Below are 27,768 nucleotides of genomic sequence, written 5' to 3'. Positions count from 1 at the left end.
AGTAGGCACTAATCATTTTCAATAAAGCTGGCTGTGTATTTTTATTTCCTGAGGCCATCTGACAATGTCCCCTCAAACCTCAGACTGTACTACTATACATTCCAAGACTATGGTTTGCCTATTTCCCATTGCTGGGGTCTGTCCTTGATTAGGAAGCAGTATTGCAGTATCTGAGTCTACAGCATCCCAAAAGGGAACTCTGACAAGATGAGATATAACAGTATACAACCCTACCGGGGTTCTGAACAACTCCTATCAAGAGTTGAAATAAAGTAGCTAACCATGTTTAGTAAGTCAGCAGTGTGACAGTATCATGAAGGAGCAAAAATCATGACGTGTGAAAATGGTTAAAGTAACTGAAGATATTTAATCTAGAGAAGAAAAGACTTGGGAAACAGCTATTTTTAAATACGTAAAAGGGCAATCACAGGGAAGAATGACTAGATTTCCTAATAACCATGGTAAAATTTATAGAGGTATACTCTTTAACGTGATATAAAGGAAGATTTTTAAAAACCATCTAGGAGTGTTCAAGTAGGGTCAGATGACCAGTGATCAGGAATATTTCATGAGCAGGAGCAAGTAAAACAGAGCCACTGTCTTTGTGTGTTTGTGGTATTATTCCTCAGTTAAAGAAGTGTGATAAGCAGCTTAAGTTCAGTAAATTACTATAACCCCCTCCCAGGCCTTTGTGTTGGTTATTCTAAAGAGAAAGTTGGGAAGGCAGTAATATTGGATCCTGGAATACAGTCAGACAGGAGCCTTCATGCAGATACCTTTCCATTTTTCCAAACACCCACTCACATGTGGTCTCAACAACACGCAGTACCTTTACTTAGCTTCACCTACTGCACATGCTCAATATGAGCAATTTGACTCCCAAGCCTAGGTCAGGCCTGAGTGTTTCTTGTGAGGCATAGTTTTAGGATGAGGAACCTTGAGAGTTGGTGGACGGAGAGCCCCCCTGCCCGCAGGGGGCTGTGATGACAGGAGAAGTCTGTGGAAGGAGAGGTATCTAAGGAGTCCTGGGGAGGCAGCTCTAGAGGTGCAGCATCACTGTCCAGGAAGGCCCTAGTTCCCACAGTTCCGTGCATGGGAGCCATTTGTTCTTGGCAGACTTCATTCCAAGGGTCCTATGTGGACCATGACTAGGGACTAGGCAGAAGGTGATGGCTGGTTGGAGAGAAGCCAGGCCCATTAACAGGGGAGGATGGCTGGAACATAGCACTGAAGTGGGCTCGGCTTTCAAGCTGCATACGGTGACCCAGTGGGGAGGTGAGTCCACCGACAAAATGGATCCGAACCAGCCCTGACTGTCCCCCAGATATCAGCCATCCATAGGAGTCCAGGTTTGGGCTGAAACGTACCTGTGAAGAGAAAAGAAAACGGAAAAGCTCACAGATGGTGCTTAGGGTGAGTTCTAGCTGGAAAAGGACAAACATGGGCCACAATCTCGAAGGACACGATGAGGTGAGAAAGGTAGGAATGGTAAGACAACGTGTGACATACGTCTATCATGTTCTGGATGAGGGTGCCAGCATAGTTTTCCCTAAGCTGTCGCTGTTAACTGTCCTTTTTTTTGAGTTTTTTTTATTTTTAATTTTGGTATCATTAATCTACAATTACATGAGGAACATTATGTTTACTAGACTCCCCCCATCACCAAGTCCCCCTCCCACACCCTATTACAGTTACTGTCCATCAGCGTAGTAAGATGCTACAGAATCATTACTTGACTTCTCTGTGTTGTACAGCCCTCCCTGTGCCTGCTCCTACATTACATCTGCTAATAGTAATGTCCCTTTTATTCCCCTTATCCCTCCCTTCCCACCCATCCTCCCCAGTCTCTTTCCCTTTGGTAACTGTTAGTCCATTCTTGGGTTCTCAGTCTGCTGATGTTTTGTTCCTTCAGTTTTTTTCTTTGCTCTTATACTCCACAGATGAGTGAAATCATTTGATACTTGTCTTTTCCTGCCTGGCTTATTTCACTGAGCATAATACCCTCTAGCTCCATCCATGTTGTTGCAAATGGTAGGATCTGTTTTCTTCTTATGGCTGAATAATATTCCATTGTGTATATGTACCACTTCTTCTTTATCCATTCATCTACCCGATGGACACTTAGGTTGCTTCCATTTCTTGGCTATTGTAAATAGTGCTGCGATAAACATAGGGGTGCATCTGTCTTTTTCAAACTGGGCTGCTGTATTCTTAGGGTAAATTCCTAGGAATGGAATTCCTGGGTCAAATGGTATTTCTATTTTGAGCTTTTTGAAGAACCTCCATACTGCTTTCCACAATGGTTCAACTAATTTACATTCCCACCAGCAGTGTAGGAGGGTTCCCCTTTCTCCACATCCTTGCCAACATTTGTTGTTGTCTCTTTTGGATGGTGGCCATGCTAACCGGTGTGAGGTGATATCTCATTGTGGTTTTAATTTGCATTTCTCTGATGATTAGCGATGTGGAGCATCTTTTCATGTGCCTGTTGGCCATCTGAATTTCTTCTTCGGAGAACTGTCTCTTCATATCCTCTGCCCATTTTATAATTGGACTATTTGCTTTTTGTTTGTTGAGGTGTGTGAGCTCTTTATATATTTTAGATGTTAATCCTTTATTGGATGTCATTTATGAATATATTCTCCCATACTGTAGGATGCCTTTTTGTTCTATTGATGGTGTCCTTTGCTGTACAGAAGCTTTTCAGCTTGATATAGTCCCACTTGTTCATTTTTGCTTTTGTTTCTCTTGCCTGGGGAGATATGTTCATGAAGTTTCTCATGTTTATGTCCAAGATATTTTTGCGTATGCTTTTTTCTAAGACTTTTATGTCTTTCATAACTTACATTCAGGTCTTTGATCCATTTTGAATTTACTTTTGTGTATGGGGTTAGACAGTGATCCAGTTTCATTCTCTTACATGTAGCTGTCCAGTTTTGCCAACACCAACTGTTGAAGAGGCTGTCATTTCCCCACTGTATATCCATGGCTGCTTTATCATATATTAATTGACCATATATGTTTGGATTAATATCTGGCCCCTCTATTCTGTTCCACTGGTCTGTGGGTCTGTTCTTGTGCTAGTATCAAATTGGCTTGATTACTTTGGCTTTGTAGTAGAGCTTGAAGTTGGGAAGTGAGATCCACCCTGCTTTATTCTTCCTTCTCAGGATTGCTTTGGCTATTTGGGTCTTTTGCAGTTCCATATGAATTTTAGAACTATTTGTTCCAGTTTTTAAGAATGCTGTCGGTATTTTGATAGGAATTGCATTGAATCTGTAGATTGCTTTAGGTAGGATGGCCATTTTGACAATATTAATTCTGCCTAGCCAAGAGCATGGGATGAGTTTCCATTTGCTAGTGTCCTCTTTAATTTCTCTTAAGAGTGTCTTGTAGTTTTCAGGGTATAGGTCTTTCACTTCCTTGGTTAGGTTTATTCCTAGGTATTTTATTATTTTTGATGCAATTGTGAATGGAATTGTTTTCCTGATTTCTCTTTCTGTTAGTTCATTGTTAGTGTATAGGAAAGCAACAGATTTCTGTGTATTAATTTTGTATCCTGCAACTTTGCTGAATTCTGATATTAGTTCTAGTAGTTTTGAAGTAGAGTCTTTAGGGTTTTTTATGTACAATATCCTGTCATCTGCAAACAGGGTCAGTTTGACTTCTTCCTTACCAATCTGGATGCCTTGTATTTCTTTGTTTTGTCTGATTGCCATGGCTAGGACCTCCAGTACACCTTGAATAACAGTGGGGAGAGTGGGCATCCCTGTCTTCTTCCCGATCTTAGATGAAAAGCTTTCAGCTTCTTGCTGTTCAGTATGATGTTGGCTGTGGGTTAGTCACATATGGCCTTTATTATATTGAGGTACTTGCCCTCTATACCCGCTGTTACCTTTTCATGTCCTGTTTCACCAATCACAGGCCCAGAGTTGGGAGAAAAGGAGAGTGAAGAAGAGGGCAGAAGATGAGAGACAAGGCTCTCACCTTATGAATGGCCTCCAGCTGCAGCCTGTCCAGGCAGAGCTGCGAGTGGCCTTCTCCCTCCTGCATGCGCAGCATGGGCTCTCTCTGGAGCAGGTCTTGGAATGAGCCCTGGGGAGAGGAGTGTAATAGGGGAGAGAAAGCAAGCAGCTTCTTAATCTTGCATCTCTGTGCTGGAACTCCCTAGGATTCACTACTATACAAAGACTAAAGTTTTCTACTTTTTAAAATGCCACACCCATTCTCCTGGTCTCATTTACCAAATCCGTATCTTGAAAGAGCAAGTAGTGATGGCTGACAGTTTCAGCATAAGTTCGAGCCTTGGGAGGGTTGGGGGCCCCAGAAGAAGCAGAAGAGTGGTCTTGACCTTCGGGACTGTCCTGATATGGCATCAGATCTGCTTTATATATAGGCTAGAAAGGAGACCATGAGGTTAGGTTCAATATTCAATATTATAGATACTGAAGAAAAAAGTTAAAGAAAATTAGTTTTGGAGAGGAGAGACTTAAAGATGGAAGAAAGTAGTATGTTTACACACAGGCTAAGATGAAGTAGGGCAGGCAAGATTACGTACAACTCTGTGCTAAGACTTCCAGAGCTGGGAGACCTAGTACAAATTTATACTTTAATTCTAATTTGTAGTTCTAATTTGGGAGGTCATGTGGATTAAGACCCAACAGATGGTGCTGCCATTAAATGTTCATATACGTACGAATCTTCGCTCTACAGGTCGCTTGACATTTATTGGGTTCAGTGCCATATCAGGCAGTATAGCTGCAATGAGCTCCCCGGATATATCTCCTGCAGCTATTGTTCCAAGCCAGTCAGATCCTGAAAGACTCTAATAGGAAGAGACAGATTTATGTTATCCATTCATCCATTCACTCAGTTCTGTGAACTGGTAACAGCTGTACAGTCTGAGGTGGGAGAGACACACACAGACACAAACAAAAATGAGATTATCATAACCCATGTCCCTGATGACATAGTTACCACACACCTATCTTCTCCTTCTAATCAAAACTACTGTCTCTTCCTGACCACCACTAGGTGAGAAAAGTAATCATTTCCTGTGTAAGAGAGGGGCTCACCCAGACAGTGCCTTTTCGAGGAGCAGTGAAGTAGGCCTTGAAACCAAGGTAACCAGCATCAATATAATGAATCCCACAGAGTCCATAACTGTAAGAGAAAGAAATAATAAAATCTTCCTTTTCCAAAGATTAGATTCCTTTCTTCTCCCTAATTCCTTCTAGAATTTAAACTACCTCAATGAAATAACTCCTCTCCCAACATTCCAGTGCACACTGTACCCCAACCCTTAGGGCCTGTCCCTGGAACTCCTCCTATCCCCATTCTGCCTTACGAGGCATAGCAGTTGTCCTGAGCCACAGTGACACCATTGTAGGGAAGCAGCCAGGCGAGCTCTGTACTCAAGAAGCGCTTGATAGAGTTTATTGGTTCATAAGGTCGTCGGAGGTCCCAGAATTTAATTTTCCGGTCGCTCCCTGCAGAGACTAGGAAATGACTGTGGAAAGATGGGAGAAGATCAAATCTGAACAAGTCTGGAAGAGGCAGCCAGTGCTGGTCTTCACCTCCCACCTCCGTAACTCTCTTCATCTATACCTGTTAGCTTTGCACCATTGAAGGGTACGCACAGCCTGGTCATGGGCTAGGAAACACTGGAAAGGGTATAGCTTCAAGGAGCCATCAGAGAGCCGTATCCGCTGTAGCGGTGAGTTGGTAGGAAGGTTCCAGAAAACCACCATGCCTGAGGTAGGAACAAAATGTGTAGGTATTAAAGGCAGTTCTCTCTCCCCTGCTCTAATTTCTTTCTCTGGGCTCCTAGGACCTTTGCCTTCTACACTCAGATCTGATCCCCTGTGGAAGGATATAGGGATAATGATTAGCTAGCCAACATTCCCTCCATGATTTAAAGACTCAATCTGATATTTCAGCTCCAGTTCTCATCAATAAAAAAGTAATAGCTTAGTCTGGGACCTGCAGTTGAAAGATGGATTGAATGAACCCAATAGCCTCTACTCCCTATTAAATAAAAGTGAAGGGATTTTTAAAATGCACCAACCCTCTAAGACAAGGGTTGGCAAACTACAGCCCATGGGCCAAATACAGCCTGCTGCCTGTTTTGGTAAATAATGTTTGATGGAACAAAGCCACACCTGTTTGTTTACCCAAATGGCTGATTTCACTTTACAATGGCAAAGTTGCGTAGTTCCCACAATCGCTCAATAGCCCACAAAGCATAAAATATTCATAGAGCCTTTACAGAAATTTTGCCAACTCTGCTCTAAGACAAAGAGAACAGGTGAGGAGTCAGAAGCAGCAAATTATAGACCAGGAAACAAATGGACAAGCAGGAACTAACTTGGTGGACCCAAAACAAGCTGACCCCTGACCAGGCTTGGAGAGGAGGAGGTAATCGAAAGTTTAACTTTGGTAAAAATAAAAGACAAAATAAAGAACACAGAGAATTTAACAGGTCATAGCTGAAGAAAATATCTGTAGTTAAAACATCTTTTATACATAAACTCAGAAACCTTTCTGGAAGAAATGTATTGGCAGTGAATTACAACTAAATAAATCAGTCAGCAGTGGAGGGGAGAGACTGAGATGAATGGGACTAGTGGAGACACATAATCATTTCAACATAGAATTAAAATTAAGATTAAATAACTTTTGGAATGAAGAAAACAAAACAGCATCAAGTTATCATGCACCCTGACACGGTAAGAGTATCACTCCCAAAAGAAACACACTTAGGAGCTGGAGTGAGAGATCACAGGAAGTACAGGGGTGCTAATTTCCTTATCTGCCAAGCAGAAAGTCTACTGGAGCTTTCTGTCATTTAAAAACCACCACCACCAAGTAACCTCCAACCACTTAACGTTATTTATAATCTTTTTTTCTCCTTTTAATCTTAAAAGTATCTTTAAGGAACTAACATCTCTGTAGTGGAGGAACATTTATTGGGAGCTTAGCTCATCTTTCAAGTACACTCCAGTCTTTTTCTTCTATAAAATTAAAGTATAATTAAATCTTTTTATTTCAATACTTTTCATTTCAATACTTATATGGTATGATCCCATTTTTTAGAGGATTTTTTCTCTCTCTACCTAATCTTTGTATCTTTATATATGCAAGAGAACTCTGTGAAATGATGTTCATCTACTCTTAATGGATTTTTTCTGGGTAGAAAAATCCTAGTGACTTTTTTCTTTCTTCTTTGTACTTTTTTCACATTGCTTGAATATTTATAATTATACAATCCCCAACACTGAACCAAAAAGGAAACCACCACCAAGAAACAGCACGCAGAAAAGCTTAAAAAGCAACAGCTCCTTCTGTTCTCTCTGGTTTTTACCATTATAGTATCCAGCAGCCAGGTGGTGGTGGGGCCGGGTGGGCATCCAGGCCAGGCTCAGGCACTGGCCACACTCAGAGGGGTCCGAGGCTTGCATGGACCCCACCTCAAGGGTGGCCACACATTGTACCTGCAGAGGAAGAGGAGATGGGTGTAGGACTAGGGATGCCTATTGTTTGGAACGAAGGCTCCAGTCAGCATGCAATTCAGCAGGATGGGGAGATTTTTCTGAGACAGGAGACTCACCGTGGAATCAGTAAGGGAGGCTCTAGAAGACAGAGCCTTCACTAAGGCAGCAGGCTCCTCACTCACCTTATAGATGGCAGGCTTCATTGCATCTGTGAGGGAAGAAGAGTAGTCACCAACACTCTGGACTTGGCTCCCCGCCCTTTCAGTAATGACCTTTCCTTCCCCCTCAGCTTTTCATCACATTTATGAACCTACCTCTGCTTGGCCCCACCTTCTTCTTCCCTGATTGTATCCCCTCTCCCATCAGAATGGTTAATCCCTCCACTCCACTCGCTCCTGACCCTCACTCGTCTTTTCCACAATTTTGCCCACGTGATCACCCTTCCTCTTTCCTGCATTATCCACTTTCTCTCTCTCTAATGGTCACTCTCATATTCACACATAAACATGCACCATAGTCTCCTATCGAATGAAACACATGAACCAACAAACTTCCTTTACGTCTCAATTCACTTCCAGCTACTACCCTCACTTACCTGTTCCTCTTCACAGCCAAACTGCTTGAAAGAATTGTCCTATGTCTGCCTTCACTTCCTTACCTCCTATTCCCTCCTCAACCCACTCCTCCACCAGACCACCAAATATGGGATTTCTCAGGGCGCAAACCTGGGGTACACTCTTCTTTAAATATTCATTACTATTGAAATACAAATTCAACAAATAGGATCTACCTTTCCTTGACCCTGTCCTCTTCTTGCTCATCTTCAGCTCTATATTCTCTCTCCTCACAACAAAGAGATTGAGGGTATGTGCCTGCGTGGTGGTGGGGCAGGCAAGGTGGTGAGAACAGGAGTGGGGGAACAAGAAGGGTGGAGCAGGGGAGCCATCAGCTGCAGGCCTTAGCATCTCCTCACAGGGCAATTAACTGTGGCAGCTGGAGGGGGAAGGCCTGACAGCACAGGAGGAGGCAGGGAAAGGGAGCAGAGTACAGGTAATGTGCTGAAAGAGCCCAGTTCTAAGACTGCAGAGGAGAGGACCACTTGCAGGCTGCTAAAGAGAGATGTCAGGAACAAGAGGTCTTGTGAAGTCAGAATGAGTAGTGTGGCTGACTAAAGCTTTTCACTAAGAAACTGGGCCCTGAGGAGCTTCAGGGAAAATGGACAGGCTCTGCTAAGTTCTAGCCACCACTACAGCAGCCCTTTCTCTCTTTCCCTACGCTACTCACCTGGGGGCTGCTGAGCCAGCAGGGCCTCAGGATGGGGCAGACTGAATAGCAGCACCTTCCCGTCTGAGCAGGCAAGAGCCAAGAGACCCAACCGGGGCAGGAGAGGAGCCTAGAGTGAGACCAGATCTGTGCTGAGGCTTACAGCCTTCATTCACCTCTCAGACAACCTTTGAGGTTCTGGTCCCAGAAAATATGATATGGAGTTTCTGGAAAAGCTCCATCCACCACTCTCCCACCTCCGTTCAACTCTGGGAACTCCCAGGGTCTCTCTGTCCTGGCTCTGAGTCCTAGGGCCACCCCACAATCAGCTAAGAGGTACCTTCCGAGGGGTGCCTGGGAGTTCCCATGCTCCACTGGGGCAGAACTTGAGGTCCCAGATGCAGCCATGGTCACAAGCAATCCCATAGACAAAGTGGGCCCTGTTGTCAGGACTGAGGATAGAAATGTGTGAGGAGAATGAGTAGTAAGGAGGGGCCTAGAGCTGCCAGAGCCTATGGTCCCAGTGTCTCAACCCAGTCCAAACTCGCTGCCACTCCCCTGCCCAGCCCCGTCCTTCTCACCTCCCCAACCACCCTCCCATGGCAGTGTCCCAGCCCCACCTCACCAGCTTTCTTGCTGCAAGGTCCCAAGGCCCCAGAGCTGGAGCAGCCCAGGGCCTGAATGAAGCTGGCTCAGAGGGTGTGTCTCATTCATGTCAGGGCTGGAGAAAAGGGCCACGTACTGCGAGGCTGCTGCCCCCTCTGGCACTGGACACCAGTCCAGAGCCCAGAGGGGTCCCCCTGTGAAGAAGGACACATCCCAGCGCTCAGGGTGTGCTGTGATTGAGCTAAACCTACCAAAAAAATCAAAGATGGCAGGAAGAAAAGAGTTAATAAAAGATAATAAGGACTTCAGTAGGTGAATGAATAAATCAACTGTGATACATCCAGACAATGGAATATTATTTGGCACTAAAAAGAGATGAGCTGTCAAGCCATGAAAAGGCATGGAGGAACCCTAAATGCATATTGTTAAGTATTTGAAAGACTCATACATACTGTATGATCCCAACTATATGACAACCTGGAAAAGGCAAAACTACGGAGACAGTAAAAAGATCAGTGACAACAGGGGCTAAAGGGGAGGTAGGGATGAGCAGGCGGAACACACAGTATTCTCAGGGCAGTGAAAATACTCTGTATGGCACCATAATGATGGATACGTGCCACTATACATCTGCCCAAACCCACAGAATGGACAACCCCAGAGCGGGCCCTAAGGTAAACCACGGGCTTTGAGATGTCAAAAATAGCCTACAGGTAAGAGTAGCCCTTAGCCCCCCCCTTTGTATTGCCACCCATTCCTTCACAAAATCTGTGTAGCTCCAGCTCATGTGCAGCAATAGGCTGTGCATTCTGCTTTACTAGTCTCCTCTCCAGGGCATCTGTCCGCATCGGAGTAGATGTGACCATGTAATCTGGTCTGACCCGCCACCTCCCTAGCTTCCCTCAGCTGTGCCCACAGTGATGAGCACTGCAAATCAGAGAGGAGCCAGGCCTCCTACCCGACCAGCTGGACCGCATCAGGGGAAGAACAGGGCCAATCTGCCATCCCTTTCAACTTTCAACATCCACTGTCCCTGTTTCTGTCTCCTAGAATCAGAAAAGGCGATGCAGCCTTCACCTGTTGATTCGGTAGAGCGTGCCATCTTCAGGAAGTCCTTCACGATGTACTGAAAACAGTGGAGACTTCTCCTCCTGGGGCAGGTAGGGAGCTGACTCACTGGGAGAAGGCAAAGGGACAGCGTGAATTCCAAAGTTTTGCCCATCCCAGGATTCCCATTGTAAGTCTACAGAGTCCTCTGTCACCCTTCTGCCTCCAGTGGTGTCATGCCTCCTCGGCTTCAGAGATGAGTCTTTAACTTACAGTTCAGATAACAAGTGCCACTTCCAGGCTAAGGGAATCCATTCTGCAAACTCCCAGTATGAATGCTTCTGCTCTCGGCTGGAGAAACAGAAGCAGCATTAACAAAGGAGGGAAATTCTAGAGCAGTGCTGTCCATTGAAGCATTCTGCAGTGATGGAAGTGGTCTATTATCTGTGCTGTCCAGTACACTAGCCGCTACCTCCAAGTAGCTACTAGGCACTTGAAATGCAGCTAGTGCAAATGAGAAACTGGACTTTTAATTTCATTTCATTCTAACTAATCTAAAATTAAATTTAAGTAGCCACATGTGCCTAGTGGCCGCCATACTGAACAACACAGCTCTAGCGCTCTTGCTTGCCTTTGGAGCAATGTCAAAGGGCTTATGACTGTCCTCACAGTGTTCTGCCCTGTTGTGTGCCTTCCCTTTCCCATGGCCCACCTCTACATTATCCTTTGCACTCCACCACCAACCACCCTTCCAGCCCCAGCCCCAGTTCCCCAAGTCTCACAGGTCCTTGGTGAGATGGAGGCACTTCCAAACAGGAGCCATGATGTGATTTGGTAAGCCATTGGGAGCCACTCCCCGGCAGTGTGGCTTCTGCTTCTGAGGATCAAATTGAAAAGAGTGTGAAGGAGAGGGTTTTGTAGGCTAGAAAAGTCCCCAGAAAAGTGTCCCTAGCTTTTGCTTTTCTTGGCACTACTTCCTCTCTCACCTCTGCCTTATTAGCCTCTTAAGAAACACTTATCTTTCAACAATCGCAACGACTTCTCCACCTTCTGCTTCTACTCCTCCATCAAACTGTTGTCTTCTATTTCTCTTCCTGAACATCTCCATGGCATTTGATTCAGAGGACTCCCATTTGCCTCTTGAAACTCCTGCCTGTGGGTTAGTCTCTTCTTATTCCTCCCACCTCTCCAAGGAAGCTCTCCCTCCTCTGACAGGTTTGGTTGCTTATGGTATTTCCCAGAGTCCCTCTGTCCTTCTCAACCTTCCATACACACAGTCTTGTAATGTCACCCCATGTCCCATGGCTTTGACTACCATCATTATGCTTGAATATCAAGTTCACATCTTAGTAAGTATAAACTTTACTCAGTTTCAACATTTCTACACGTTTTAGACCCTTAGAGTATGGTGCTGAGCCATGTTAGAGCCCGAGGCAGAAGGAAAAATCAGAGATACAGCTCCTGTCTTCATTTAAAATTTTGGTATTTTATTCATTGCAAGTTTGCTGCCTTAATTTCTGATTTGTTTAAAATGTTGCAACAAAATATTTATCTTGGTTACTGAGGGCTTTGGTGCCCCCTTAAATGTCACACTTGAGATAAGTAAGGCAGCAGTCCCACATAGGTGACTGGCAACTAGATGTCTCCAGAAGGATGGCCCATGGCCCATAGGTACCTCCAACTCGTCAGGAAGTGAACTCATCACCTCCCCTGCCCACCCTCACCCCTCAACTCCCCTCACTCTTCCTGTGTTCCTGAGTTCAGAGCATGAGGACACCATCTAAGATGAAATTCCTACTCCTTTCTTTCCTTCAACTTCCAAGTGCTGTTAATTCTCTTAAACCTTTCTTGACTCTGCCTCCAACCTTCTCTTTCTTCAATGCTTGATTCAGGTCCTCACTATCTCCTATCTGGATAAATGAAGATGTTTTCTAACTGTCAACTGCAAATTGACCTATTTTCCTAACTGATCATGTTATTTTTCTACTCAAAAACCTCTGTCATATAGAGCTTGGGATGATGAAAAGTTTTGAAAATAGCAGTGATGGTTGTACAATAGTGTGAATGCACCAAATGCCTCTCAATTGTACATTCTTATTTATTATTTTTTATTTAATTATTTTGCAGGTACAAGCAAAGAGTAGTTTAATAAAATAAAAGTACACACTCAAGGAGGGTTTGTGGGCATGCTCCAGAGGTGAGCAGCAGAGTGGTTTAGTAAAGCAAACTACACACTTAAAGAGGGAGTGCAGGCATGCTCTATTTAAAGATAAAGTTTATGTTATGCATATTTTGCCAAAATTAAACAAAGAAATACCTTTGTTAGCTCCTACCAGTCTTAGCCTTTTCATCATCTCTTGTTTAATCTCCCTACTACTTTACCCCAGGCCCTATGCTGCAGCCATAATCAATTTCTGGGAAAACCAATCTCTCTGGCAAACTTCTATTCACCTTTCAAGACCTAGCTCAACTGTCATTCCTCTGTGAAGCCTAAGTCATTGGTCACCCCTTGTTTACATGCCAAAGGCATTTGGTTCATTACTGGTGAACACCCATCACATTGTGAACTCGTGTGGCAGGACTGTCTATTCATGTCTGTGCTTCCTAGCCCAGAGTAGATGCTCAATATATGAATGAATACTCTTATTTACATACACCCTCAGCCCACACAATCTTAACTATTTCTAAAGTTGTCCCTTTCTTCTTTTACCTATTTTAGCCATCACAGTTACCAGGTCAAAGCTCTCCTGAGCTCCCTACTGACCCCCTAAAAATCCTACTATTTCCACATTCACTTTCTTGTCTGTTCAGGTTACCCCTGAAGTAGATCCTCGTGGGGTGCTTCGGGGCACTGCAGGCTCGGGGTCAGATGAGCTCTCACTTGGGGCTTCACTTTCTTCTCCATCTTCAGCCTCGACTTGGAGAACAAAGTCTTCATCCCGGGCAGTATCATCCTCTTCTTCTCCACCTCGACAGGCTGCCTGCTGCCGGCTTTTCTTTGGCTTGGTCTGGCTGCTCACCTTGGGGTTCTCAGGGCAGGACACTGAAGCAGGCAGGGCTGTTGAGAGCTCCTCAGCCAGTTCCTGAAGATAGAGAAGGGCCCTGTGGGACAGGGCAGAGTAAGAGCCATACTTACACACTTTACTGAGAGCACATATTTCCAGCCACTTGCTGATTCTTATCTCACCAGATCCTCCCAGTGACCCTGCAAAACAGCTATTAATTTCCCCTTCCTCTTTGATAGATGAAAAAAACAGAAATACAGGAAAGTTAAGTGACTTGGCCAAGACAATTCAGATCACAGATGTGGAATGTGAACCCAGGTCTTCCAACTCCAAGTACAAAGCACTTTTCACTCTACTACAGTCAAAGATCACCAGGGGCCAAGGGAATGAATGGAAGCACATGTGTATACTGATATACACTGGGCAGTAAAACTGCAACGAAGACCTGGAGGAAATTGTGGAAAACATGATAGGATACAAACGAACAGAAAGAAACCCCCTAGACAGAAACTTAGCAACAGATAAGAGTCACTGTGTAAGTGCTAGAAGATCGCTCAAGTCCCCAGGACCCAAACACCACCCCTGCTTACCTGACACTTTATCAGTTTCCTCATCTCTCCAACCCCTGCTCTACCCCGATCCCTTCGCCCCAACCCCCCTCCAAGCTGTACCCTATGATCCTTACACTTGGGCTGCCCTTCGGCGGGGTCGCTCTCCAGGAGGGCTCTCAAAGTCCTCAGGGGGCCTCTTGGGAGGTGGAGACTGTGGCTGATCTAGGCCTTTTGACAACTTCAGCAGTAGCAGCTCTGCCTTGGACTTTCGACCTCGTTTCTTAGGCATGGGGGTAGAGAGAGAGTTGGATTGATCTAAGAGACCAGGAACCAGAGGGACTGATGGAGGATTAGGTTGCTGGGGCCTTTTGGGGCCTTTCCGAGTCCTACCACCTCTCTTCCGGCCAGGCTTTGAGGCCCTAGGCTTTGATACCTTTGACATCTCTGAAGGAAGATCTGTAGAGAAGAATATGGGTCTGTGAGGTGGCACCAGAGCTCAAACCTCTTTGGAATAGACTATACCATCCCCAGGTTTCTAAGATCCTGTGAGCTTACCCTGTTCACTTTCATTGTAAGCTAAGCATGGGGAGAAAAAGATGAAAGGACAAGGTACATACCTTGCTGTTCCAGTCTGGAGAGGCTTTCCTGTTCTGGAGGGAACCTCCGCTCATTGAGAGAATGCTCAAATCCAGGCAAAGGGCTCGGTAAAGACATCACCATGGAAGCCTCCGCACTGTGTGCTTCTGAAGAGGCCTTGACATCAAGTTGGCTCAGCACTTCTTGTCCAGGAGGGTCTACTACAGTCATGTTCCCCACGGGGCCGGCCTCCCTCACAGCAACACAGCCGACCCCGCAGGGATCCATCGGCATCCCCTGCAACAGCTGTCCATGCATACAGACACATACAAGGGAGGAGAAAGCAAAAACTATTCACACTGGCTCAGATTTTTCTACCTCCTGTCTTTTCTTTTTCCACCTGCCCCCCAACCTGAAACCTAAGTTTCCTTACTAAGCATTTTCTACATATCAGGCACTGTTTTAGGAACTGGTAATATGACAAAAAGCAAGACAGACAAGGTCCCTGCCCTCATGGAACTTACATGCCGGTGGAGCTGAGAATAAACGAATAATAACACAGCTACCATTACTAAATGCTCACCATGTAGCCAAGCACTATACTCATTAGCCAGTTTAATTTAAAGCTCATAAAGTTTTGTGTAACAATAGTGCTGTGAATGAACAATTATTAACTCCTTTCCCTGAAAACTAATGAAATGAATCACCCATTTCCTCTCAAAAAAACAAAGAGAAAAAAAAGTCACCTGTTATGAATCTAGGGAAGGGCAACAACTTCCTAAGATACACTGTATAAAGAATGGCTGCCAGATACAGTCAGATTTAGACCACATTGAAGGAGGATGTCTAGAGCTAACATCCATCTTTGTGAATCCTACTCAAGGAACAGATTTATTTAAGAATAAGTGAAAGAGTTCTCTAATGCCCTACCATCAGTCTTTCATCTGGATAGGGGAAGTGGTAGGCTATAAGACCAGGAACATCCTGCTACATTACAAGACCTTTTCCACGTTGAAGAACAGACTAAAAAATGGCTAAAGTCTTGTTTTCTTCAAACTCAGAAAATCAATTGTGCAACCATGGACCAAAGTAAACCGACAGGAGAGATACAAAACACCAACCACCGAATCAAACAAATGAGCAACACAGAACTCTTCAAAGGCCCAGTTTCGGGCCAGAATAACCTGTTTGTCTGTGACAAAGGGGAGAAATAGCTCAAATCCCAGGAAGAACACCCCCAACCCCATAGGTCTGATTTTATGCCTCTTAAGGATAAAGAATTTATCGGCCTCAGTGAAAGGTGAAAGGTGTGTTAATACAAATACCATAAGAAATATCATACAAATTCAAGTTTCCAATCGCCTCTCTTGAAGAAGCTACAGTCTAAGCAGACTATAACAGCCAACCCTCTAACTCAGGTGTTAAGGATACAATATAACATCATATGCTAAAAATGTGCTAAGGTAAATGAGGTCAATGAGAACCCACCTACTTTGTTTTTTGGTAAATAGCAAGCCCTGACAGAACTACTCTATTCCAAACTAGTAATAAGCAGAAAGGATCCAAATGGGAACTACACATAGATACTAAAGGAAGAATAAAAAGAATACACAGAAATGAAAAAAGAGGGAAAAAAGTACCTTTCCAAAGAAAGGCTCCAGAACGCAGTATCCCACAGAAGTTCTTTACTTTAAAAACAAAAACAAAAACACTGTGGAATCCAAGAAACAAGAGATCAAGGAGGGGTAAAACAAGGTGAAAGTGAGCCGACAGTCGTAAGTAAAGAAACTGAGTAGAGGTATAAAATCAGAGGTGAAAACCAGAGAAGCAAAGCGCTGAAACTACACTGCTGAAAATCGCATCAGTGATAGGAAGGGCGGGTCTGAGAACAACCACATAGGATGCAAGAGATAAAAGTGATCAGTGAGGAGATGATACAGATGAAAAGGAGAAAGTAGGGAGCCAATAAATGAATAATTGATGGTCCTAAAGAAGAAAGAACATGGGAACAGAAAAAAAAATGTTCAAAAACTTAACAGAAAATTTCCTGAAATAAAAAATAAAATACTTCCCTGAAATAAAGGAAGACCTCAGTCTATAGATCAAAAGGGCTTACAGTGTAAAATGGAAAACAAAAATCAATAAAGAATCATCAGGACCAAGAATTAGCTGAGTGAAAATAGTAATTTCTCCTACAAAGGGAAAAAAAAAATTCAGGTCAGCCTCAGAGTTCTCAGAAACATTTGATGCCAGAAGATAAAGAAACACTAAGAGAAAACCACAACAGGGGAGGTGTGGAGAACGCAGGGGTGTGGGGCCCGGCCTTTTGAGCCCCATCCCGTGCACAGCCTCACTTTTCCAGTGACTCACCAGGTTTACTAAGTCACTCATAAGGGAACGATAATTTTTAGAGACTCATCTTCTCTACTGTAAGATGCACAATTAAGAAATGTCAGACAGTCACATTTTATGCCTAACTGTATTCAGGTTAATACTTTAAGACCCTGCAATACTAAATTGACAAATTCTGAAAAGATTACAGCACATATTTCTTTACCACTAAAAGCAGGGCTGCAATTCATTTAGCCCAGAAACCTTTAAGTTTGATTCATGAATAATTTTAATTTGGGAGTTTACTTAATATTTATGCCTAATACAAGACAAATAATTTAATATGTACTTCAAGTGTACATAATCCCAAATGGTATCCTAACTGGATTAAAGGCAGCAATAATGTGTACAGCTGTTTGCCATTAAATAGCTGAACAGTGATTAAGGAGTAAATGCAAAAACAAGTGCTACCAACTAGAACCTCTGAGCAGCTCTATAAGCTAAACAGGTTCTCATTTATGCCATGTTCTAAGGCACTTACTGAACTGATTTCACCAATGGATTCCCCCTAACTAAAATAACTAAACTATAAAATTAAAAGTTTGATTACAGTTGGGATGTTTAAAACTAAAGCAGGATGAACTCTTCAACCCTTGAAGAATAAGAAGTAGCACCTACAGAAGAGAAACAAGAGCAAAGGTCTAAAACTGTGAAAGATAAGATGACAGTGCAAAAATTTATTAGCAAAATGGAAGACAGAAGAATGTGATAAATGAATCAAAATCAAACTTTCCAATTAATTTATTTAAATTCATTAACGTTGCAAAAATACTATATGCAACAAATCTGGACATAGTTATTGTATTCCTCACAAGTCAAGGGGAAATGGTAAATCAAGTCCAACCCTAGTATTTCTTACAGGGACCACATCAACATCTTGCACACAGTCATCAAAACTGAATTTCTCACACTGTAAAATGACAGCACTAGGCAACATCATTTGAACAGTAATGAAATGACCATAGTACATTAATCATGTCCAAATGGCAGCATGTGAATTTAAGGACTGGGGGGAAAGTGATACTAATTTCTTCAATATGATGAAAGGCACCGTGTAGGCAGAAGAGTGGTCATGGAGATCACCATAGGATCAGGCAACAGAAATCAGATCTAACGCATTCCTACAGTCTAAAATTTTGAATAAAAATTAAAGGCATTATCCTACATGACTTCAAATGACTAAATAAAAGCTGCTGTTTTATCATGCATATTTTACAACTAAATAAAGTGATCATTAAGGATTTTCTTTTTAAATCATAAGAACTACTCAAATGTCATGTTTAGGTATGAAGAAAAACCTATTAATGGGTCTGAGCTGATTAAACTAGTTCAAATTATCTACGGTCAAGCCAGACCAACTGGAAGTTTAAAGTTCCTTCCATTAGCATGGATGGCTACTACCTCCCAGGAGAATACACTTCTAGAGTTTATTCCAAAGAAAGATTACCTAAGCATCTTAAGAAACATAAAATATGCTAAGCATTATAAACAAGGTAAAATTCAGAATAAAACAGGAAATGTAATAAGCTCTCCATCCTTTCCTAAAATGTAAATTATAAGAAAATGTTCAGTGTGATGTAAGTAAGGAAATAAAGAGCTATTTTATTAAAAAAAAAAGAAACACTAAGAGGATCAAGAGAATTCTATACTTAACTGGGATGTCATTCATGTAAAGGCAACAGGATGACATTCTCAATCTGCAAGTTTCTAGGAATTATAAAACAAATGTGCCCTTACTTTTTAAAAAAACCACTTAAAGATCTAATTTAGCAAACGAAAGCTAAATCAATGCAAAGAACTTTCTAATGGAGAAGTTGTGGTATGAAGATTGGCAATAAGCATTTAACCCAGTGATATCAACTGAATTTAAATAACTATGGTAACTACAGCTATAAAACAGATTCTAACTTAAAATTTTAAAGGCCCCACAATATAAAAAAAATCAACATTCTGACCATAGTAGACTAAGATGAAAGCCATAGTAGACTAAGACAAAAGAAGTATCCTAATTTTGATGTGAATTTCGTATCAAAAGATCCTAATTTCGACTGCTTCTAAGGCTGGTAAATTTAAAAATATAGGTTTATTAATACCATCTAGAAGTTTAGTAGAACTAAAATCTGAATACTGTATTGCTTCCAAAATACCCAGAAGCAAACAGGAACCAGAAATAACTTTTTTAAAGACTGAAAATAAAGGAAACACACATAAAAGGAAAACTAAGATACAAAGATGACAGAAAATAAAAGATAGTATAATAATAAACATATATCAGATCAATTCATCATTAGAAGAAAGAATAAAGATTTGGATTGGATTAAAAAGCCAAATAACTAAATGCTTTTTTAAAGAGATGTCTAAAGTAAAGGAACTCTAAGAGATGCAAGTAAAAAGATGAATTAAAATATACAGGGCAAATGTATGCAAAAAGAAAACAGGAGTTTTGTTGGTAGTAGCAGAGTTGATTTCATGGAAAAAAGTATTAAATGGGACAAAAAGGAAATACTTTATACTGAATAAAACTTCAAATCATATAAAAGATATAAATATCATGAACTTTTAGGCATCCAATAACACAGCATCAAAATATATAAAGCAAAATCTTCAGGATATAAAATCACTGCTTCTTTTAATCATTAATAGATCAAGCAGATAAGGACAGAGATGTGAATAACATGATTACCAAGCTCTATATTTATGGAGGTTCAGCTGCATAAAACAAAATCCTCATGTAAGTGTAGATTAGTGATAGCAAAAAAAAAAAAAAAAAAAAAAGGGCAGTTCCTGTGTGGTAACCTCCAACGAGTTCTACACAAGGGTATAAAGGGCATATAAAAGTGTAGGCAAAGGGTCTGTTTGTGTTTATACAGAGGATCAAAGCCTAATTGGGCTACCCCGAAAATGAACTAAGATACGATATGAAAAAGAACTTCCAACATCTGCACCCTCTGGAAGACTCATGCCAGAAGATGATCATCAAAAAACCCCAACAAAGATCCACGCACTGCTACAGCTGTAGATGCACTCATCCCACCAGTTCCTGGACCTGCCATGGGTATGAGGAAGGAGATATCTAAGCTGGCCTGTGCATACAGTAAAACAACAAAATTGGACTGGATCTATACTGTTGGAACTCAACCAAGAATTTGGAGAAGTGCAAATTGTAGCGCTCCAAAGTCTTACAACTACAAACTATTTATTGTTAAAAGAACATATGGCATGTGAACAGTCCCCAGGAATGGGTTGTTTCAATTTGTCTGATTTCTCTCAGACTGTTCAAGTTCATTTGGACAATATCCACCATATCATAGATAAGTTTTCACAAATGCCTAAGGTGCCTAACTGGTTTTCTTGGTTTCACTGCAGATGGCTGGTAATTACAGATATGCTTTGGTTATGTAACTATACTCCTATTATGTTAATGTGTGTGTGCAATTTAAGTAGTAGCTTAAAACCTATACATGCTGAAGTTACTCTACAAGAAGATATGTCAAAGAAATAATCAATCTTCCATGTTTTCTTCCGCCTGCTACTTCTATAGCTTTTCTTCTTCCTTCCTAATTACAACCCTTAAATAGAATTCGTGCCTCATATCAAATTTACCGAGTATCATAATTCTTCCAAGTGGTAAAGATACCTCAAGACAAATGCTGGGCATAGAAGCCACAGGGCATAAATATGCAAAGAAGTAAAAAGCTAACTTTTTCAAACAATAAGGCTTCTCTCTCACTTACCAACTTCACATTTCCCTGTATGGCCCCGGAAGATGACTGGTTAGCCAGAGACGGGTAAGATTCCTCAAGGGAGGAACAACCTAAGACAGGCACAGTCGCAGGGGGGCCATCAGGTGAGAAATTGGGGATCAACAGAGGTGAGGCTTAGAACCTCACCCCCCCGTTCTGAGAGAAATCTTCTGCATACGTGGATGTTTTATTGCCCTGGTCTAGCTTGGATTAACACATAGTCTACAGGCACACACCTGATCATCTACATGTGCTCTCTTACAACACTAAACTATGTTTTCTACCTTTATCTTGTATCTACCTACCACTTCAGCATTTTATTAAAAATAATAATAATAAAGAGAGAAATGTGGTATCCACATATAAATCAAGTATAAAAACCAAATGAGTATTCATATTTGAACTGACTGTTTATAGTTCATAATGCATGAGCAAAACCGAAAGTTTCTGTGATGACTGCCCTTGTACTGTTCACTATGTAACTTATTCATTATGTAAGAATTTGTTCTACATGTAAAAACTTGTTTGTTATGCCTCAGAAGATTGGAGACTGACAAAAATTAGGCTTGGGGTGGAATAATGATTGTGCATTGAGCATTGACTCCCCTATACAGAATTTTATTGTCGTTAACAACCATTTGATCAATAAATATGAGAGATGCCCTCAAAAAAAAAAACAAAAAAAAAAAAACAAAATCCTCTCTAGCCACCTCAGCTAAAAGGGATTTATTACAGGGTATTAAATGTTTAACACCAGTGGTTCTCTAAGTGTGGTCCCAGAACCAGCATCTGTGTTACTTGGAAATATATTAATAAAATGCAAATTTCCAGTCCTACCCCAGACCTGCTGAATCAGGAACTCTGGGATGGGGCCAGCACTTTGTGCTCTTCACGTGGTTCTGATGCACACTCAAGTTTGAGAACCATCTTCATACAAGATCAGTGGAAGGGCTGGTGGAAAAAGCAATTTAGGAACAAGGGCTTATCAGATTGGGAAGTTCTTTTGCAACTCTGGATTCCAGAACCATGTGGCCTCTACTATGCCACGATGGGAAGCCACCTGCTGAATCAAGAAGCCCCTCACACACATGATGGCCCCACAAACAAGTTCCCTGCAATAATCAAAAGTGACCTGACTAAATGGGAAAGACCCTTCTCTGGCTCCCAGATCCAGAACCATACCACTACCCCAAACTGCACCAGCAAAATGCATTGCATTGGGGCCTGCCTCTCACCTCTATAAACTTAGGTCCAACTTTGGGTTGCTAAGATGACTCTATAGCATCTTACTACTCTGATAGACACGGACTGCAATGGGATGGGGCAGGAGAACTTATCATTTGGGTGAATGTAAAAACCACAATGTTGTTCATGTGAAACCTTCATAAGATTGTATATCAATACCACCTTAATTTTTAAAAAAAGAGCACGTTTGATTGGCAAGGCCTAAATCATATTCAGTATCTTGGATGGAAAAAAATTTCAGGAAGTGAAATTTGTAGCTTTCTAGGTTTTCAAGTGGAGGTTGCTCATTCTCTCATATCCTACTTATTCCAGGGTAGAAAGTGGGATCAGTGTCTTCTCAATTCCCGTCCAAGGTCATTGCTAGACTAGCCCTCCCTGTATCATAAAAACTTTGTTCCTTTGAAGCTTGTAACATTCAGCTAAACCACTGCTGCTCACTCCATTGTCACACCCTGGACCTTGTCATCATACAAAACTTTTTAACCCCCCAAATCACTAAGACATCCCACTAACTGATCACAACTTCCTATCATTAGAGTAGACTGCTTAACTACTATCACTGCATCTATTCTGCAACCCTATTGAGCCACTATCCGTTGATCTCCAATTTCTCCCTATGTCAGTCAGCCACATCCTACCTAGCTTAGATTCCTTTTTAAAAATCAGACTCCTGCTGATATTATGAACTTCCTTTTTTTTTGTCTTCTTGTCTTTTTCTTCCACGGGCCCAGCAAAACTTAAGCACCAGATGAACCAACCATCCCTCTTCTCCATGTGTACATCTAAGCTGCCGAGATCTAGCAATCACACTCTCTCTCTAGTTAGCTCCCACACCCTCTCTCCTCCAAGATCTGATCCCCTGGTTCTCAGCACATTGCTTCTGATTCCAGAAACAAAAACCAAAGCCATTACATAGGAAATACTTCAATTTCTTGTCAGGCAGCCTAACACTCCCAGTACCTGAACCTGTATTCCACTTTTCTAACTCCAGGGCTTCCATTTTTGCTCTAGCCCCCTGCCAACCTCCTAACAAAATTGGAGCTGTTTATCCTTTTCCTTTCCATTAGGTCCTTCCAAATTGCACTTAAAATACACCTGTAATTCTCATCTTAACTATTCTTCAACTCATATTCCTCCTCCCTCTCAAGAGTCAAATTTTTAAAGCGTTGTCTGCCCTTGATGTTTTAATTACCCTACTTCATCCTAATTATATTACCACCAACTCATTACTGAAGCTAAAGTCATCAATAATTACTGCATCAATCAATCCAATGGACACTCCCCAGTGTCCTTTAACTTGACCTTTCAGCAGCACTGCTACTTACCATTCCTTTCTTGAAATCTTCTCTTTTTTTGACAAGCAATTCAAGTGCAGTCACCTTCCAGATTTTTCCTCAATCTTTTACAGTTGTCTCACTCAAACCTATTTGGCAGCTTCTTTGCTTATATGAAAACTCACTTCTTTTATCTTTCCAAAGCATTCAACTTAGTTTGCTTTTTTTTTAAAGAATTTTTATAAAATTTTAGTTGACAAAAAATATTTATAAATACGTGAATATAAATAACAATACCTGTGTATTTGCCACATTTCAACTTTTAATAGAAACTACTCTTTCACATTCCATTCAAGTTTCTTTAAAATTTAAATATAGCCACAATTGTATAAATAAAATGACAACTCAACTGACATGAAAAATGTTGGGAACCAACCCTAACTGTTCAATTCAAAGAATTCTACTCAACTAGTGGGAGTAGAGCAACCAAGCCTATAGGAGAAAAGCTTCAGGCTTTGAGCATTCAGTGTGCCTTGGGCCTCGGTCTTCTTGGGGCCTCAGTATACTTCACAGAGGAACTGGGGAGTTTGGGGAATGCCAGTTAACACAGGAAGCTAGTTAAATAGAGATCTGTTAAAACACACACACACACACACACAAACACACACACAGTGTGTGTGTGATTCTTAAAGATTTTCCTTATCAGTACACATACATATATCTCATTCTTCTTAGTTACTAATATGGTGTTCCATAGAATTATAGTTTATCTGGATATCCCCCATTTAATGGACATTTGGATTACAATACTATTACAAACAATACTACAATGAATATTCTAGTACACATCTATTCATTAATGAGAAATTATTTTTCAAGAATCTGAAGTGGAATTATTGTACTGGGTTAAAGGGTATACACATTTCAAAATTTAATAGATACTGCAAATAGCTCACCAAAACAAAAAGCAATTTATACCACCAATCAGTACCCATTTTACCACACCTTTGCCAATCTTTAATTTTTGCCAATTTGCTGGGTAAAAGAGTTCTTCCCTGTTGTAGTTATTTGCATTGCCCTGATTATAATTGAGGTCAGCAACTTATTTATTTATTTATTATGGTATTATTGATATACACTTTTATGAAGGTTTCACATGAAAAAACAATGTGGTTACTACATTTACCCATATTATCAAGACCCCACCCATACCCCAGTGCAGTCGCTGTCCATCAGTGTAGTAAGATGCCACAGATTCACTATGTGCATTCTCTGTGCTACACTGTTCTCCCTGTGATCCCCCACACCATGTGTACTAAACATAATACCCCTCAATCCCCTTCTCCCTCCCTCCCCACCCACCCTCCCACACCCCTCCCCTTTGGTAACCACTAGTTCCTTCTTGGATTCTCTCCCCCTGAGTCTGCTATTTTGTTCCTTCAGTTCCTTCTATTTTCGTTGTTATACTCCACAAATGACGGAAATCATTTGGCACTTGTCTTTCTCCACCTGGCTTATTTCACTGAGTATAATGTCCTCCAGTTCCATCCATGTTGTTGCAAATGGTAGGATTTGTTTCTTTCTTATGGCTGAATACTATTTCATTGTGTATATGTACCACATCTTCTTTATCCATTCATCTACTGACAGACACTTAGGTTGCTTCCATATCTTGGCTATTGTAAAAAGTGCTGTGATAAACATAGGGGTGCATATGTCTTTTTGAATCTGAGAAGTTGTATTCTTTGGGTAAATTTCAAGGAGTGGGATTCCCAAGTCAAATGGCACTTCTATTTTTAGTATTTTGAGGAACCTCCATATTGCTTTCCACAATGGTTGAACTAGCTTACATTCCCACCAGCAGTGTAGGAGGGTTCCCCTTTCTCCACATTCTAGCCAGCATTTGTTGTTCTTAATCTTTTCGATGCTGGCCATCCTAACTGGTATGAGGTGATATCTCATTGTGGTTTTATTTTGCATTTCCCTGATGATTAATGATGTGGAGCATCTTTTCATGTGTCTGTTGGCCATCCGAATTTCTTCTTTGGAGAACTGTCTCTTCATATCCTCTGCCCATTTGTTAATTGGGTTATTTGCTTTTTGGGTGTTGAGGCGTGTAAGTTCTTTATATATTTTTGATGTTAACCCCTTGTCAGATATGTCATTTACAAATATATTCTCCCATACTGTAGGATGCCTTTTTGTTCTGTTGATGGTGTCCTTTGCCGTAGTTTTTAGTTTGATGTAGTCCCATGTGTTCATTTTTGCTTTTGTTTCCCTTGCTTGAGGAGATGCATTCAGGAAGAGTTGTTCATGCTTATATTCAGGAGATGTTTGCCTATGTTGTCTTCTAAGAGTTCTATGGTTTCATGACTTACATTCAGGTCTTTGATCCATTTCAAGTTTACTTTTGTGTATGGGGTTAAACAATCCAGTTTCATTCTCTTGCATGTAGCTGTCTGGTTTTAGCAACTTCTTTTTATATGTTAGACATCTATGTGTATTTTATGAATTACCTGTATATACAATTTGCCCATATTTCTATAGGACAATCTTTTCCTTATTGATCTGTGAAGTTATGTTATGTTGCAAATATTTTCTCTACTTAAAAAATTTTTGTTTATAATGTTTCCTGCTAAGCTGGGGTTATTTCTCAGCCCTTTATGGCTTCTGTTTGTTTGTGTCTTAAAAAGGTTATTTCTTACCCAACTGCTACAAACATATCCTTTTTTATTTTCTAATACTTTTTCTAGTTTTGGATCTCATGTGTAGGTCTTTATAGTCTATCCGAATTTTCTTATGACAAGAGGACGGGTATTTATATATTTCGTATCTATTTTCCCTGAAAGTTTCATAATATAGGGATCTTGCCCGATTCACTATTGTATCCAGAACCTGGTACATAGTAAGTGCAATAATTAACTTTTGATGATTGAATGACTAGCTTCTCAAAGTATAAAAGTCCCTTTAAAAATTCATTTCTCTAGAGGTAGTAGCAGAATATGGTGATTAATTTCTATTTATGATTTCACAATACATACTTTGGACACAGTAAAGGAAGGGTTGTTTAATAAATTTGTATTAGAGTTTATAAAAGTTTACATTTGCACCTCAATTCGTCTCATTCCCACGCTGCTCCAGGCTCCCCAGCCAAGGAAAACAATTAGGTAACACTGTTCCTTGAGTATTGAATTACTTTAAACACACAGTTTCATATAATGCCCTGTGTCCCAAAGTGTTCCTATGGTACAACTGGTGGTATGCAAGACGATTTTAGTGGTACAAAAATGAACAATTTTATTTCACTAATTTTTATTTTAACTTGTGTAAAAAACTATACCCATGAAACCCATGATTTCCCCTATGTTGATTAAATGGAGACCAAAATACTTTAACTTTAAAAATAAATTTAAAGTAAAGAATATTAAGAAAATGGAACAGTTGGTAAGAAAGGAATAGCAACAAGTGACGATGACAACAGGAATGATTTAAGTTTACGTGCCCCTGGGGCGAAAAGGCATGACCATACCCTACACCTCTACAACAAAGTGGGTTACCACAGGTGGGGATGAAGTCGCCACCTCCGCCTTCCCTAGCAGACACCAAGTTGCCGCGGAATTAAAGGACTAGACAGGGAAACATAACGCCAATGGGGTTGCAATGCGCAGGGCACAACCCCCGGGGTTAGAACCCTCTTCAAAGAAAAGGCCGGGACGCAGCAGAACAATATTGACGCGCTACCACTCTAGGAGTGACCGCCTGCTTTTCCTCAATTCTGGGCGTTGGAGGAAGCTTTCACCACTAGCCTGTGTTGGAGGTGAGCCCTAAATTTTCTAGGCTGAGGACTACTGTAAGAACGCAGAGTCCGAGGTATGCAATGTAAGAAATGCCGAGGCCTGGACACAGGATGCTGTGCTGAGGACACCGCGTCGGGAAAGAGGCAGGTGAGGCCTGTGGTTGGCAAAGAAGCAGAATGCACGGGTGCCACTGTGGGGAATGTGGAGAGGATGGTTTCTGTAACTCCGCAGGGGCTGGAGTTCCAGATGCTGTGCAGAGAGCGAATAGCGGAGCTGGGAATTGGTTCCCAATATCTTAGGGCTACGGAAAAAGAAGGGGGAGGAGTAATCGTGGGGTCCCCGCACACCTCGCGGCGGTACACTCACCCTCGCCAAAGTCCTTCCGGAAGTCCAGGTTCGAAGATGGCGCCGTCTGTGGGGTCGCGGCTTTATGACGAAATCCGGCAGCTACTCTTCATTGACCGCCCCGCTCCCCACGTAGAGTGTACAAGGTAAACACGTGATTTTGTCGGGAGTTCGTCCCTGAAGACGTTTTCTATTAGACTGTATTCCACAGTGCAGAGCGGCGAGAATCCCCGAGCCCTTCCCGAGCGCGCAAGCTCCTGGGCTTCAGCTGCGCGGGGGACGCTGCGTGGCCTTATGGGAATTGCAGTGTCCGGAAGGAAAGCTTGACGCCTGCGCGATGACGGTCGAGCCCCTGGGAGTTCCCAAGCGGCCTTTACGGAGCTTCGCGTGGTCGCACCCCGTCACCTGCCTGTTGTTTTCCGAGCCCTGACT

General features: G+C 41.8%; 1 protein-coding gene across 4 annotated transcripts; it reads right to left on the bottom strand.

Annotated features, from left to right (window-relative positions):
- Positions 1 to 347: 347 nt before the first annotated feature.
- Positions 348 to 27,768, bottom strand: GTF3C2 (general transcription factor IIIC subunit 2). 4 transcript variants are annotated; one of them, XM_036903507.2, is made up of 19 exons: positions 27,358 to 27,768; positions 14,583 to 14,847; positions 14,100 to 14,421; positions 13,226 to 13,511; positions 11,192 to 11,286; positions 10,683 to 10,760; positions 10,440 to 10,538; positions 9,382 to 9,609; positions 9,097 to 9,208; positions 8,778 to 8,886; positions 7,676 to 7,701; positions 7,364 to 7,493; positions 5,608 to 5,752; positions 5,348 to 5,509; positions 5,076 to 5,163; positions 4,697 to 4,825; positions 4,245 to 4,397; positions 3,988 to 4,095; positions 348 to 1,367 (listed from the first exon to the last, which is right to left on the bottom strand). In XM_036903507.2, the coding sequence occupies exons 2-19, from the start codon at positions 14,833 to 14,835 to the stop codon at positions 1,149 to 1,151; spliced, it is 2,742 nt and encodes a 913-aa protein (XP_036759402.2). In that variant the 5' UTR covers positions 14,836 to 14,847; positions 27,358 to 27,768; the 3' UTR covers positions 348 to 1,148. The 4 variants fall into 4 exon arrangements, with proteins under 4 accessions (XP_036759402.2, XP_057353311.1, XP_036759401.2 ...); XM_057497328.1 differs by lacking the exon at positions 27,358 to 27,768 and adding an exon at positions 21,513 to 23,351; XM_036903506.2 differs by lacking the exon at positions 27,358 to 27,768 and having other exon boundaries at positions 14,583 to 18,796.

This window comes from Manis pentadactyla, chromosome 2 (genome assembly GCF_030020395.1).
Source record: "Manis pentadactyla isolate mManPen7 chromosome 2, mManPen7.hap1, whole genome shotgun sequence".
Taxonomy (NCBI): Eukaryota; Metazoa; Chordata; class Mammalia; order Pholidota; family Manidae; genus Manis; species Manis pentadactyla.
Note: the sequence above shows the minus strand (reverse complement) of the source record. Positions and strands in the feature narration are given on the sequence as shown.